The sequence below is a fragment of the Ambystoma mexicanum genome, chromosome 1p (assembly GCF_040938575.1).
Source record: "Ambystoma mexicanum isolate Mex_15411 chromosome 1p, UKY_AmexF1_1, whole genome shotgun sequence".
Classification (NCBI taxonomy): domain Eukaryota; kingdom Metazoa; phylum Chordata; class Amphibia; order Caudata; family Ambystomatidae; genus Ambystoma; species Ambystoma mexicanum.
In genome coordinates this window covers 1,173,897,761-1,173,913,495 of record NC_090921.1, presented here as the reverse complement: position 1 = coordinate 1,173,913,495, position 15,735 = coordinate 1,173,897,761, and the positions used below count along the sequence as shown (strand labels likewise).

General features: G+C 43.9%; 1 protein-coding gene across 2 annotated transcripts in view; it reads left to right on the top strand.

Annotated features, from left to right (window-relative positions):
- Positions 1–15,735, top strand: part of LOC138451027 (suppressor of tumorigenicity 14 protein homolog) — a 338,794-nt gene that overhangs the window by 284,655 nt on the left and 38,404 nt on the right. For both annotated transcript variants that reach the window (XM_069604879.1, XM_069604880.1), the window contains exon 18: positions 204–340. In XM_069604879.1, coding sequence (XP_069460980.1) covers positions 204–340 — 137 coding nt within the window. The remainder of the gene's footprint in view (positions 1–203; positions 341–15,735) is intronic.

The window sequence follows — 15,735 nt, the reverse complement described above, 5'->3', positions numbered from 1 at the left end:
CATTTTCAATGGGGCTCATTTCTTTTTGCTTTAATCCCTTGCTGTTTTTTCCACCTTGCACACTTGCTCTCCCCGTTCTTGGTTGTTTCCACACACTTAAGAGCTTTTAAAATCTCTGAAGAACGTCAAGTGCTTTCAAATCCCCTCGATGTTCCCTCATAGTCGTTGCGGTAATGCATCTTTTCTGTTTTCTCTTCTAACAGGACAGTTGGCATCAGTGCTGCAAAAGGCCAAAGTGAAGTCCATCAATGACACCGTTTGCAACGTTGTCACCAAGGGCCAGATTACTCCGCGCATGCTCTGCAGTGGCTACTTAACTGGCGGCATTGATGCGTGTCAGGTACGTAGTGCGATTGATGCTGACTTTCCTCCTCAATGGAGTCCACCATCTCAGAATCTATCTGGTCTTTAACAGGGGATCCATATGGCGCTTGGGCAGTAAAGTTATACATTATAATTATTATAATTGTTCTTTTATAAAGCGCTTAATATCAGCGATTGTTTTACAAGTGCAGGATCGGGATTCGAATGTGTGTTGTGCTGCGTGGTCTTGCTTCCAAGACAAATGTGTTGCCCCAGAGCTAGCCCCCTGTTGTCTTTATAAAATAAAAAAATACCCCTCCTTCTACTATCCATAATCCCTTTTTATATAGTCTTAAGAACATATTCATGTATAAAATGTGAACTATGTTTTTTGAAGGGTGTAACGAATTCATAAATTTACGTTGTATTCCGAAATTAAACATTTCCATTAAAAACAGCACACTAGGACAAACTACCATACAAAAAGGATATTAACATTGTTCAGTAATACTACAAACGATTCACTTGAGAATCTATACACAGTGATTCTTAAATATCGGCAAATCGATATGGCAGCAATTAATCAATCTGATAGTAATTTTTTCCTTGGGTATTTCTAGTACTGGCATAATAACAAAAATTGGTGGTCTTCCTCTGGGTCACGCAGTATGGACTCCATTCCATTGTGCACGAACCGTACATGAAGTCATTATATTCAATCAAAACTAGAAGTAAACCAGTATTTTGCAAGTGTTTAAAGTTGCGCTGAAACTAGGGTTCTGCCCCAAAGCAATGCAAAATAGACCCTGTTCCCTCTCAAATTAATTTGTTTACTGGCCAAACCAAAGATGTTGCTGCGTGAGGCTGTGAGACCAATGTTGGGCATATCCGGTAGGGCGCAATCTGTGAGACTCTCAAAATGCGGATGTGTATTCTCGGTTTTAAATCATGGTTAGGCCTTAGATTGGTTGGGACTATCAAAATATGCATCCACACTGGAGGAAGGATGTGCGCAGATTGGCGTCTTCCAAAGGTTTCCCGCCCTCCTGTGACACAATGTTGCAGACGGAGCAGAATATAAATTGGCCAATGTTTTTTTTAAAGATTTCTGGATAAACCCAGCAGCAACTGACGCAATCCAGTTTCACCAAGTAAGTTGTTTTATTTACATTCTGAGCAATACAGGGCCATTAATAAAACAATCTATGGCACAGAAAGTCTCAAACCTGGGCCAGATATCGGCCACCTCTTTCAGGCGTTTGGAGAATGAATCCAGGCTGTAAAGACTGAAAGCTTTTGGTACATTCTAGACAGCTGCCCAGTGCCATCTTCAAGCAAAGGGAGATTTCAGACCTTGTTTGTTGGAAGGGTGGCTGTGCCCTCCAGCCCCTCTGAAATGGGAGTGCTGGCACCCTTCAGGATAGTGAGCCGAGGAATTGAGTAACCTTGTACTCCCAAGCCAATGACAGACACAACAATCCTTGAGCAAGACATTGTTTGGTGTCATAGTTTCACTTGGTAACTAGAATTATAGCATTGTGGGAAAAGAACTAGTGTGTGATCATGCATCTTGTAATGGTGTGAAACACGTAACTTTTGCCTCCAGACATTGGACATTGTCTACACATGAAATTATATTTTTTACTTGACCAAATCGTCTGGTAAAGTGCTTTTTTTTTCTTGACGCTCACAATGCGACCCGATATAGATTTCAGGATGTCTGCAAAGATGGCTCATTTGTGTTCTTTCCCATATCTCTCTAAGCCCTGTACCAGTCTTTCCTTTCTGCTCATGATTCCGGTGTCTGGGCAAAGATCAAGGGGGATAAGGGGCAGACCTGTCTTGCTCCCTGGCTCAGTTAAAACTTCTCAGGTGATATATCATTGACTACCACTTTAGCCACTGGGGCTAGATATAGAGCGTTCACCCCTGTAAACCATCTCAAGACTAGCCCCACCTTCTAGAGAGGGCCACTCCACCTGATCAAAAGCCTTTTCTGCATCTAATAACACCAGCAGCGGGTCCAGATCTCCCTCACCAATTTCTCCCATAAGGTCCAACCTCTTACAGATATTATCCGCCCCCTGCCTACCCTCAACTAATCGGACCTGATCCGAATGTATCAGTTTGGTTAAGACTCTACTAAGTTGATTTGCAAGTACACTCCTGTATATTAGTGCGTCAACGTTTCGTAGTGATACTGGGCGGTAGGATCCACAGTCAATCTAATTCCTCCCCTCTTTGGGATTACCACTATTCTTGCTTGTGAAAAGGATTCCAGAGCTCCCTCACCATCGAAGATACTATTAAACAGTTTGCTCAAGAACAGAGTTAGTAATGCAACATGTCTCTTGTAAAATGTTGAAGTAAACCCATCATGCTCTGACACCAATCTCGCTTTCAGCGTGGAGATTGCTCAAAGCACTTCATTTGGGCCTATAGAAGCGTCCATCAGCACCCTCTCCTCTACAGACTGGGTCAGAAGGGACAGATTTACTAAATACTCTTGTATCTCTATAGGACTACTTCCTCGCTCAGCAGTGTACAGGCAGGCAAAGTATTGCCCAAATCTCTGGGCTTTGTCCCCTGGCTGTGTCAGGACTGTACGCTGGCAATTTCGAATTTTGTAGATCATTCTCTCCGCCCTCTGAGGCGGATCTTTAGCAGTGTATGGGCCTGGTCACCCTTTGCATAGTATTTCCATTTTAAATACTGAAGCTGAGGCAAGGCTTTACCGCTCCATAGGTCTCCAAGTTATGGTCTCAATTCTACTACTCAGTTTATCTTCCAATTGGTCTGCACTCCTTCTTAGATCCTCCTCGTTCCCTTATTTAATAGAGTACAGTTTCCCTCTGTAGCCTCAACCTTTTTTTCGCGGGACCCCTCGGAGATCAAAAGACCCCGAAAGATGGCTTTGGCTGCTTCCCATACTGTGCAAAGTGGTATGTCTGCTGTATTGTTTCTCTTAAAATGGTCCCCAATTTCCGATTTAATCGTTGCTTGAAAAAAGGTACCTTTAAATAAGGTATTGTTACATATCCTTCGTCTGTGCAGTGGAGTGGGGGCCCAAATCCAGAGATAGTCTACACATGTCATGGGCTGACCACTTGTATTTCTGCAGCTAATATAGTATATTCATATGCAGGATCTATTAATAATCGGTCAATTTGTCAGAATGTTTTGTGAGGAGGTAAGAAGCATGTGTAAGCACTCTGTTGCGGGTGCAACTTTCTCCACGATTCTATTGCAAAGTATTCCTTCATAAAAGAACATAGCTTTTCTTCTGTTCTAATCCTGGGTCAGATTGCTCCCTATCTGATAGAACGAGTCTTGTTGCGGGTCTACTAATAGGTTAAAATCGCCACCACAGAATCCCTGCTTTCCACCTGTCTAAAAATACCAATTCCTCTTTAAGAAAGGGTACTTGATGCTGATTCGAGACATATATGGAGCATGGGGTCACCTCATTATGACCAATTGTCCCTTTCACTGCAAGGAGGAGCCCCTCCATTCCCCTCTCCACCTGGGATATTTCCAGGCCTAATACCTTGAAGACCAGCAACCCCACTCCTGCCTTTCTGGCTGTGCTTGATGGCTGCAGGTTTGTTCCAAGGTCCTTCCCGCTCAAATTGTATTCCTCCCTGCTCCTTGTTTAAGTTCCTGGAGGAAAGGGATATCCCAATAAGACTATTTAAATTCTCTAAGCATCATCGATCATTTCTGCAGAGTTTAAGCACTTCACATTTAAGGTGCCTGTATGTAGTGCATTAGTGTGCCATCGTCTGTCCATTCGTACTGCCATGGTGTCTTGCAAATTTGCACATAGTCCCTATAATCATATTTCAAAACTTTCTGCAACACAGTAAATGTCACTATCCCCCTCATTCCCCTGTCAATAACTATACAAAAATCGACGTCCAAAACATTGTCCCCTCTTTAAACCTCCCCCTCATTCCCGTACTCCGCTCTCTACTCCAGTGTTAGGATTGTTGCGCCCCCTTTAAGTGACACCCTTTCAAATAAGGGCCACCAAAAAGAAACCTGCTCATCCTTTAAACATATATTCAAATCATTGAAGGACCCCTCATCAAATCTCACATATATTGTAATTTCAAATGTATATATGCCATTAAGAAAGTACCCGTCTCCCGAGAAGTCCTTTAGCCCCCTTAAATGGACTATAAACCATGACCCTTTAGACACCAATGTTCAAAGGACTCATTCTGGGGGTATTCAATTTGCAAAACTGGGTCTGTTTTGACGACCCCTCCTTGATTGATGTTTCAATCCTCTATCGAGGATTCGTGGCCCATGGTGCATTTATCCCAGACCGGGGTTTACGATCTTCCTCTTTAAGTCATTTCAGGACGCCTTCTACCTCCACCACTGTTACTCTAAATTCTTCATTCTGATACTGGAAGCATAATGAAAAAGGGTATCCCCATTTTTATTGTATCTCCTGATCTCGTTGCCATTGAATCAACAGACAACATTATTTGTTTGTTTGGTCAGTGTCAACGCTGATGGATCCTGGTAGATACAGATTTTAGAGTCGTCAAATTCAATGATATTCATTTTCTCTTTCCTCCAATTTCTGTTTATCTGTTTGAAATAATAACACTTCCCTAGAACAGATTGTGGACCTCCTGGTGGGCCAGCCCCTATGTCTATCTTGTCAAACAATAATTCAGTATCTCCAGGTACACCAATAAGGATCGTTAAAATGCCTTTGACCGTTCGTTCTAGGGATGGGGCTGTCTCACCTTGTTTTTCCTGTGACCCCATAATGTGTGTTACACCTCCTTTCTCGGTTTTCCAGGTCATCAATTTGCGGGGCCAAATGCATTTCTCTCATCTCCAGGTCTTGTATCTGCCCACCAAACACATCTCCATAAGATCTGCCGATAATTGTTTTGCCGTGCCTCCATTGCTTTGACTTTTTCCACTATCCATTTCAACTCAATCATTGAGGTGTTGTCACTCCTCGTAGACTTAAATTCCTCTTGTATCAGGTGTATATCCGCTTTAGTTGCCACATCCTGCATTGTGCCTATTGCCAGTGGGTAAATATCAACATGGCTCAACTCACTCCTCCTTGAAGCACAGCGAAAGCTATGGAGAGTTGCTGCAGTCTGTGGGTCGATTTACTGAGTGTGGACCTAGCTTCAAGAAGAAACAGAACGCTTTACAGAGGTATAAAACAGTATAGATGCATAACTGAGCACTTTTCAGAGGCAACAGAATAGATATACAGAGGGGCTCAGATGAGGGGTACAGGGTGGCAGGAGGAGAGTGGTGGATGGTGTCCAGCGAGTCAGGTGGTGCAGGAGGTGACTTGATGGCCTAGGTGTTGAGGAGAGGCTCCTTGAAGAGGCTGGTCAAGCATTCAAGATTTTCTCACAACAAATTCCTAGTGTAACATTCAAGTCCTGCTTCTAGTTTCACCTCATGTGACTCTCTCAGAACACATGCATATTCCTTCTCTTGTGTTTGGTGTCCCACACAGCAGGACCTTCTGTTTGAGGGATTCACCACTTTTGGGTGGGTTTTAAGGCTGAACTCTTAACCCCTTGAGTTAAGTATATGGGTGGAGGGATCCCCACTTCAGCACAGTTATTTTTCTTGCCAGCTCACTGCAGATGTCAGGTTCTCAATGTTTGTATTTCATATCTTGCAATGTGACGTTGCATTCCTTTTGTAGACCGGCAGCCGTGATCCTGGCCATGAAGGTTCCCGGATTTCAACACAGAGCTTGCATGTTCCATGTTATGGCCGTCCTCCATTTCCGGGAAGTTCGTGTTAGGCAGTTCCATATTCTCCTACTCCCTGTGGCCCGTTTTGCAGCAAGGAGGCTCCCAGCTGCTCTCGGCATCAACTGAACACTGACTTGTGCTGTTGCTGATTTTTTTTTTTTTAGTCTCTGGCTTTCCTCCACCCACATGTCAATCCTCTTAAAAGGATTTTCAGTATAGTGGTCCAGCCCCGGCGGTACCCAGCTTGATATCTCTTCAGGTGTCCCCATGCACTACCAGAGGTCCCTTTTTGCTAATTTTGTTATGGGGAAAAAACATGTATCACTTTTGTCTTCAACCTTTTGGTAACTTTTTAACAGTGCACACTGCATTTTACAAAGCAGTGGGGATACTTTTGTATCACCCTAGTCTTGTACACCTGGGATGTTTGGTTACTTATATATGTGCTGTGACTAATCATTGATTTAATCACTTCTCCCAGAGGGGGAGCCCATTCCCATGAGGCCAGGGAGATGAGTCTTCTGGGTGTTGTACTTACCAGGTGGATCTCATGGGTAGGGAATCCCTTATGCGATTAGTGACAACCGGTGGAGAATGTGGGAACCCCATGGCCCAATTTACCTTAACCCACCTTCCTCACCACCCCGCTACAACACCATCTCTTGCGTTCCTATCTGTTGCCTTTAAAAAACCAGTACGATGGGGAGAGAGACGCCGAAAGAGAGGGCGACCGACCGAGACCCCTTTTATATGTACCTTGCTGAAACCCCAATCCAAGGGACCATTTGAGAAGAACATTTCTTTTGCATCATTCTGTCTTCCAGAAGAAGGGAGACCACCTTCTGGCCGAAGACCATCCTTTTCCTTAAGTTTAGTTTATATTGGAAGGGTTAGAAGTCGGTTTGAACACAGGACGGTGGACTCTTCTGCTTGAGATGGACATCTGACAGACTCCTTAGTATTTGGTTGAGGCAGGGAAACCCCTCTAAGAACAGGGGTCAGATGGGGCTTTTTTCTTTCATTTTCTCACTAATACGTCTATAGCCAAAAGCATGTCACCTGTCTGTGGTCTGTGTACATACACCCTTACAGTGCCTAAGGACAAACTGCTGGCAGCAAACTTATTTTTGCGTTATTTCTACTGTGCATATTTGAGTGGTAACCAGCTACAGTGCCATAGTAAATAAATGTGCAATATTCTGAGCAGAATTAACGACATAGTATATCTCAAAAGAAATTCATAGACCATTTAATCATATATGCTGTTAGGAAAGATTTCAATGTCTCATTTTCCCTCCAGTTGTGTACCCCACAACATTTTGCTGTTGTCTGACCACCCTAGCCTGACTTTTGCCAGTGAAGCCCAGCCTTCTGCTGTACTCTGCTGAGCTTTTGCTCATTTTGTTATGGGGGAATATGACATGCCCTTAAGACAGTTAGTTCAGGGAGACTTTGTTTCCCTTAGTCTTTCACTTTGTTGCCATTTCTTAGCAACATTTTATCAGTGCACAAAGTAACTGGGGTTCTCTTCATCTTTAAGGCCCTAGACACCCTCAAAGGATTTTTCGGTGAATGTACAAGTGTGCCTTGGACAGAGCTGGTGGCGGCTGTTACTTTTCATGTGTTCAACTATTTTTAAGGGTCCATACCGCGTTTACCTCATTTGGCCCAGGACAGTGCCGTGCCTAAAATGGCCATGCCACAAGGTCCTTTGTCTATCTTGTCCCTTTGCCTTCACCAGGTCGAGCAGACCTGGGAAATTCCTTATTTGTTCACGCAGACCCCTGTGCAAACCAAGTTTTTGCGGGCTTCTGCATGCCTTATGTGCGCCCCTCCAGGAGGTGGGCTGAAGCTGTCTAGTTCAAATACACATCCTGGGTGACAAGATGTCTGGTGTGCTAGGATGACTGGGACCACCGTGGTTCGTGATTGGTCCACGTCTGGGATGGCTGCATGTGAGCAGATCTCTCATTGGTTTCTCTTCATTTTGACACAAAGGAGATTTTGGAAAAGAGAAGGCATCTTACACCCATTCCAGGTCTATCTTCTAAGTTCACACCGAACTTACTAAAGGAGCCAAGTATCCTGAATCAATGAAGCAAATCTGTGGAACTGCAGGTGACATGCTGGAGGGTTTAGCACCCTGAGTCTGCAGTTGTCCCGTCGGACCCCCTGTTTCGGATCGAACCTAGGCCTGCAAGGGCACTTCAACCCATTGGAATAGTGAGACCAACTACTCTCGGCACCTCCAACTTAACCTGCAAACAAGCCTCTTCAGAAGTGTTTCTGGACTGCCCAGTGAACTGACCAGCTCGTACGGGTCCTTTGCCCTGGAACCCCTGCTGTCGCAAGTTTACACTTGAGACTTTGGAGACTGTAAGCTCTGGGTATAAGGCACTCTCCCACTGAGTTTTGTACACCTAGCATTCCTAGGTTTGGAATTGGGGAAAGTACACCTGAACCCAAGCGCGCACACAGTGATTGTGTCGCTCAGCTGTTGTGACGAACTTCGTGGGTGCCTTGCTGCTGTGCCCCCCTGTGCCCTCACTTGCTGCAGCAAAACTCACCTGATCCCTTCACCAGGAGCAGAGAAATCGCCACTATCCCACCACGAAATCCTTCGTGGAATGCAGCCCCTGAAATCCGCAGAGCTGCACAACTGCAGGATTTGAACCTGCGACTGAAGTGGACTCAACTGCTGGAGTTTGGTCCGCCGTGCACAGAGGGTCAGTGAGTAATTGCAACCCTTACCGGTTGCCCCTGGAGCATCCATCCATGTTTACGCACAAGTGTTCCGTAAGGGCCACTCTTCTTTATCGAGGTAGCCTGTGCTACCAAGCTATTCTAAATTCTTGAATCCTGCTCTGCGCTCTCAGAGAGAACCTCTTCGAATAGTGGGAACTTCTTCTTCACTGCCTCACCCACCTTCCTGAGTCGCTACAGCCACTGAAAAAGACCCTGTTTTGCCTGGAACGCACAATTGCATGCACCAGCACCAAAAGTACTTTTGAGCTCAAGGCTCCACTCATCTTGGGGACTGGACTGCCTTTCAAGTTAGGGTTTGAATTTTGAAGGACTGCTACAGAGATATTTGCACTGTACAACGCTTTTCGTTACAGGTTGTGGAACTGTATTAAGTAATATCCCTGTTGGACATTGGTTGGTGTATACATGTTTGCTAGATTAGTGTTGTGTTGGTTTTATCACTGCTGAATATTTACTTTGTGTTTTACTTTCCTTTCTTTTTAAAGGACTTATCTATTTTTAATATACACCCGACTGAGCATTTTGTGGTATTGCTTGCTGTGTGTGCTCATTGTGGGCTTTCGATCACCCTCACCCCTCCTGAGACCTAGGGCCTCATTACACGGACGGCGATAAGGGTTAACGGTCACTGTTAATGGCAACGGTGACCGTTGACCCTTACCGCCGTACTACGAGGTCCCTTAGCGGGTTGGTGCTCTAACGCCTCCTTTTTGCAGGCGTTAAAAACCAACCCGCTAAGGGACCTCGGAGCTAATTACGGCACCGCAAAATTGCGGTGCCGTAATTAGCGCCTTCCCCATTCCCATAGAGCCCTATGGGGCAGAAATGGGAATGGGGGAAGGGCAATGGCGGAAGGGGGATTTACCGCCCCACCGACCTTGGGATGGGGCGGTAAATCCCCTTACCGCCAAGGCGGTGCCGGTAATTTACCGGCATGGTCCAGGGTGCTAATAGCACCCTGGATCACCGCCTTCCGTGTAATGAGGCCCCTAGTCTTGACCGCTGCCAATGCTACTGTGATTGGTCTGGCTTTTCCAGAAGTTTACCCTGGTACAATAAACTAGTCTGGCCTTCTGAACCTCTGCCCACCAGGTTAGAGTTCCGAAATACATCTTAACAAATATGTACGTTTTATTTTAAGTTTTATAAGTTTTATTTAATGTAGTTTCTCTTTCCATCCAATGGAGGCTTTCATGCTTATTTTCGTTTCTGGTTTCCCGCGCCTGTAATTTTCAGTGTTTCCGGAGGCTGTTCCAGTTGAAGACGTTGTTACCATTCATCAAGGACTTTTATATTTTTTATTTTTTTTTTGGTTTTAGTTTATTCTTTGTACTTTTCCGGGTGGCTTTTTTTCCAAGATTTTTTTAGAATTATTTGAGGGACAGTGTTTGGATTGATGCATTTTTTTTCAACTTTTTGGAATTTGCATTTTTTGGATTATTTTTAGAAATGGGGATTATTTCATGTTATCAGATTTTGCCCTCAGATTCTCTGGTTTCAGAAATGTTTTTTCAGCACTGTTTTTGGATTGCTGAACTGGATTTTCACCTTTTCCGATGGTTTTTATATTGGATTTTGAAATGCTTTCACTGGATACTTTTTTTGTATCGATGGATCACTTTTGAAAACTTGGATGGCCATTTATCCGGGAATTTGGATAGAATTTACAGGCCATGGTTCTTGGATTGGTGGATTTCTTATTGGAAATCGTAAAAAAAAGTAATTTTTCAAAACGGTGCAACACATGGATGGATATTTACAGCATAAAGTTTAACATGTTATTTTATTCCTTCACTATGTTTGCTGAATATTGTAATGACTATTAACGACCAAGTTTTAATATTTTAAGTTCAATGCAATACTCTTCATTGTGAAATGGCATTTCTTTGCATGTTAGTTTAAATACAGTTCCATTTGATGATTCCCCTTCTGACAGCTTTTAATTCCACTATTTTCTTTTGAATTTCTAATTTGGATGCCTTTTGCAAATGGATGAGTTATTTCTTGTGATAATGATTCAAGTTCCTTCCGTGCTGATGGCCGCAGTATTTATTCCACTATATGAATACCTACTCCATTTTAAGCAAAGAGACGCTCTGAAAATTATACATCTGTTTCACCACTTTTTTTTTTGTCGATAATTTGCAGAGTGGTAAAATCACATATAATCTTTGAGTTTACCGCATGTGACTACTGAACTTGGTTATTGCTCTAAAATGGCCAATGCCACAAGAATTTTCCTTGTTTTGTCCATATTGTTGTTTGGCAGTCTTCCTGCCTTGCCAGGCCAGGAAATCCCATATAAGGTCATGCACTTACCCAGGAAACCTGCTAAACTGCTGCTTTCGCAGGCTAGGTGGGTTTTTGTGTGTGGCACACCCAGGGAGGGGGTAGGGAGATGCCGCCTAGTCCGATTCCACATTCGTGGTGCATGAAAGTCTAGATGAGTGGCAGGAGTGTAACCCACAGTGGACCCAGAGAGGACCACTGCTAGCTGTTTAAATGGTGCAGATTCTTACGATTGGTGGGCTTGGCCTTGCTGCCAGGCAGAATCTTAGATAATAAGAGTCCTGCAGCCATTTCCTCAGATCAGAATTGGAGCCAGGTTTCCGGTGTAGAAGAGGCCGAGCATTCCTTCCTATGTTTTGCCCTGGTGAAGCCTTGTTGTGCTTCAATGCTTTGATTGGTAGGACCAACCAGTCTTGCTGCGTTATGGCATTTATGATATGGCATTTAGAACACCCCTATACACAAGGATCAACATATCCTGAGCCTTAGGAAGTGTCCCTGGACCACCCAGTGGACTGACCAGCTCTCCAGTGGGCAACCTCGCTAGATCCATTGTTGTTCTGCATTCGTCACCAGAACTTCAGTAGCCACCAGCTTGTGGTGCAAGTCCTTTTCATGCTGAGTTTCAGCCTCCCACCGTCAAGGGAGCCTGCTCGCAAAGGTCTTCAACAGTGACTGGAAAAAGGCCTGTCGTGGCTTGTTTGTGGTGGCCATCGCTGGAACTTGTCTTCCCCATCTGGTGAAGGGTCCGGAAGAGGTCTGAATTGGTGCTGTCTACGTTTCTTAATCACCAAGGGTTGCACCCTGCTCCTGGACTGACAGAAAGAAGCCTTGCACCTGCAGCTCCTGTGCACCTCTCACTAGAGCAAACTGCAGGAAATATACCTCCAGCGACTCCCAGTTGACTCACCTAGTCCTCTGGGGAAAATTAGTCATGGGTAAATAAAAGGATAGCAGTTCTCTCCACCCCCGTTATCCTTTCGTTATTCCATTTCATCGCTTTTTGATAATTGCATCTAAAAGCAGCTATACCTGAAAGATGGGAGTAACGAATATAATTTTACTTAACAGTAACTTTGTTGAATATCTTCTCGAGCATTTCACCAACACACAAACTCTTCCTAAAGCAGATCCTTTTTTGGAGAAGCTTTGTGACTCTTGGGTACAAAGCCCGACACAAAGATTGGAATTCTAAAGTTCAGGTATTTCTTGTGACTTGGTTCCATCTTACTGCATCACATACTTTTTTTTGTTCTTTTTTTTTTGTTCAAGACATTCAGTTTATGATAAACCTTTTGTCTGCAAAAACTATAATCAGTGTTGGCTTAATCATTACAAACGTATTTGGCAAGAAACCCATCCTTAGAATGGGAAACTTGACCTACAGTTCTTGTGAGTTTCGAAACACTTCTGTCAAAAAGAATATTGCTGAAGTATTTGCTCCACAAAGAAGGAAACGCCTCAAGTCCTCAGCTTTTTCCAAATCGAAATTGTGATCAGTTTTCCCAAATGACATGTTCTTAAATCAGTCAGACCAGTGCAGAACAGGGTGATGTGCTTCCGTGTTTTGTCTGCCCTCTTTCAGCACATAATCGGCGTACCATGTCCCTAGATTGCTTATAGACAGACGAGATCTATTTAGTCGGATAAAGATTCACTCTGAAATGCATGAATTTTGAACAAATTCCCCAGTTGGGGAATTTGGTCAGATATTTCAGTAGAATGCCCAGTTTTTGGTTTTCCCATTTCAATGCTGTGGCCAGCTTGTAATCGTTCTTGTCAGTTTGGGTTTTGATACAATCCATTTGCCAAATATTTTGTTTTCTCTTGTTTGGGTTGTTGATAAGGTCCTCTTGGGTGGAAGATACGAATTTCAAATAGAGGTTACAACTTTATTTCCATTGGGTCAATAAAGATTTTTTTTCCAATATTTGAGGCTTTATTTAGCACCTGAAATGATTTGGCTGGATTAGGTAGGACATGCCTCCGAAATAGAGCCAAGGTTTTTCCACACTGTACGAGTCTGGAGGCAAATCGGACTGTCACGGTTCGTGCCCCCAAACATCAGGCGCAGACCAACCTGCCCAGGGCATTGGCATCCATGGGAGCCTTTAAGGCCCCAGAGAATCCCTTGGGGGGCTTCCTGGACTTGGTCCTGGCGCCGTTGGTGCCAGGCTCATGCTGCCATCACCAATATGGCAAGTTTCAAACTAAGTGAACAACATGTAGACCAGTCTGAGGCAGGCTGAAGGGACTACTTTCCTGGGGAACTATTTGCTAGGCTGTGGTTGCTGGGACTACTTTACCTGGGGACTACTTTCAGAAGGCTATATAAACCACGCCCTCAGTACAGAACATGCTTTGCGTTATTCTGCACTCCTGCAGCATAACGCTCACTGTGTCTGTTACCTTCAGGCCAGTCTTCAGCTGCGCCCGTCCAGTTCTTCTCGAGCTACCTGCAAAGGAAGGAAGAGAAAGGTGAAGAAACAGAACTAGACTCTTACCTGAAGCTCCGTATCTTCGTCTGCTGAGCTGAAAAGGAAAAGACATCAGGTTAGCCGCGCAGACCGAGAAATCCACATCGCTATCCAGCGCATTGTTAATATTTACCTGAGTTGTTAATTCCGGAGATCCAGCGAAGCACCATCAGTCGACCGCCACCATCTGTCGCCCGCTGCTCCGGAGTCGCCGCACCTGACATAAGAATAAACATCAGGTTAGTTGCGCATTGGGAAGAGCCCGCATTGGACATTAAATTCTTACGGAGCGCAATTACTCACCTGAAGGCTGCTTTTCCTAGCGGTCCTGCAAGGCTTCACCACGCGATCCATTCTGGAGATACAGCGCCTGCACAATACAAAGAACAGCAGGTCAGTCGCGCAGAAGGACAATAGCGCATATAAAGACTTATCACAGAACGCCGGTGTGAACTTAACTTGGAAAACAACTCTGCGTTCTTCATATTTTCGCACCAAAGGGAAACCTATAGGAAAAAGGCACACAAGTGAATTTGGCAATTTGAACTCTATGGCGAACCATATCATTGGTTTAAGACTTACCCATCTGAGTCAATGTTGTCTGGAACTCTATAGAATCAGTGAAGTAACTAGATCCTTCAACTCTAGGCACCCCTGCATACTGTTGCAGGATGCAGAGCCTTCCATTCATAAAACTAAGGCGCACCTTGTGAAGGAAGCGGGATACAGAAGGGGCACGTGAAACCACTGAACATCAGACCAGCCTGTCCCATTCGGCGCCCCTGTGGAGACCAGGTGAGTGTAACACAGAGCCAGTTCAAATCTAATAATTGCAGTCGAGGTAAGATTACCTAATCTTAAAACTTTCCTCCAAAATGATCCCTCTAGTGTCGACCGGATCTCCCATGGAGTAGAAAGAAAGCCTTCCGCTCCCTACGCCCATATGTGGGTCACCTTCTGGTTGTAAAAGGTAATTGTAGGCCTCAAAGAATGTTCCATTTTTTTTCTTTTTTTTTATCAGTCTTGCTTAGCTAAGGTTCTCATTTTGCTTCCGATAGCACATGGCGGGGTGGATCAGTTTGGCTATTGCTGGTCAATGTCCCCAAGTAAGTAACCTCACGTGTTTTCTTCAAAGGGATGCCATTCAGAAACCATTTGAAAGCTGAAACTTTACACTAGGGCTCGGGCCCATGATCATAATGCTAGTTTTATATGTATTCACATTTAGCTCATTGTCACATATTCATTTAGCGCCTTAAGACTTCTCTGGAGAGTGATTGGGTGTTTTGTCAATCAAGACTAGCTCATCAGTGAAAAGCTTTCTTGACAAAAATGGGTCACCAATCTTGAGTAAAAGGATTTAGTGTAATTCAAGTAATTCACCACATCCGAGAGATGCGCAAGTCAATGAACACTATGTAGATCCTGGTGTTATCGCTGAAAGCAGTGCCTTTCAGTAGATTTAGGAGTAATGCATTCAAATCATTCCCTACTGCTGTAGTGAAGCTTGTCTGTCTGCAATCTTCTTTCCCCATCTGTGCAATCCAAATTTTGAGTCGCTTTAGGAGGAAAGCCCTAAATGGTTTCCCTAAGGAATCGAGTAATGCAATCTGTCGGTAGTTTGTCATGTATGCCATGCTTAGATGGGAACGATTATTGCAGATTTCCAGGAAGATGGAATTTCACGTATTTCCTTATTCGATTGAATAAGGCAAGAATGAGTGGAGCCCATAACTCGGTACAGGCCTTGATCATGGAATTGGAAATCCCATCTGGCAAGCAAAGTCCACTTTTATGAGATCCATAGAATACTGTGCAGACAGAACTGCATTTCAACTGGCGTTCCTGTAAGATCTCATTTGTTGTGGTTCATGGCGTTAAATGAATCTTACCATGGACCAAAACAATTAACTAGCAAAATGATTGCTAGGAAAAATTTCAATCTTCATTTATAATATCTTGATATAAAAGCGCTGAAATATTGGGGTTTTATTGATTGGGACAGTTGTGGAAATGCATTGGTGTAATACCTTTTTAGAAATGCATGTTTGAGGTAAACTGTACAGGAATAAACATTTTGCACAGTAATCTTTCATAACGTTCATACCATTTTGATATTATAGATGAGGATATTGTGGGCTATTTAA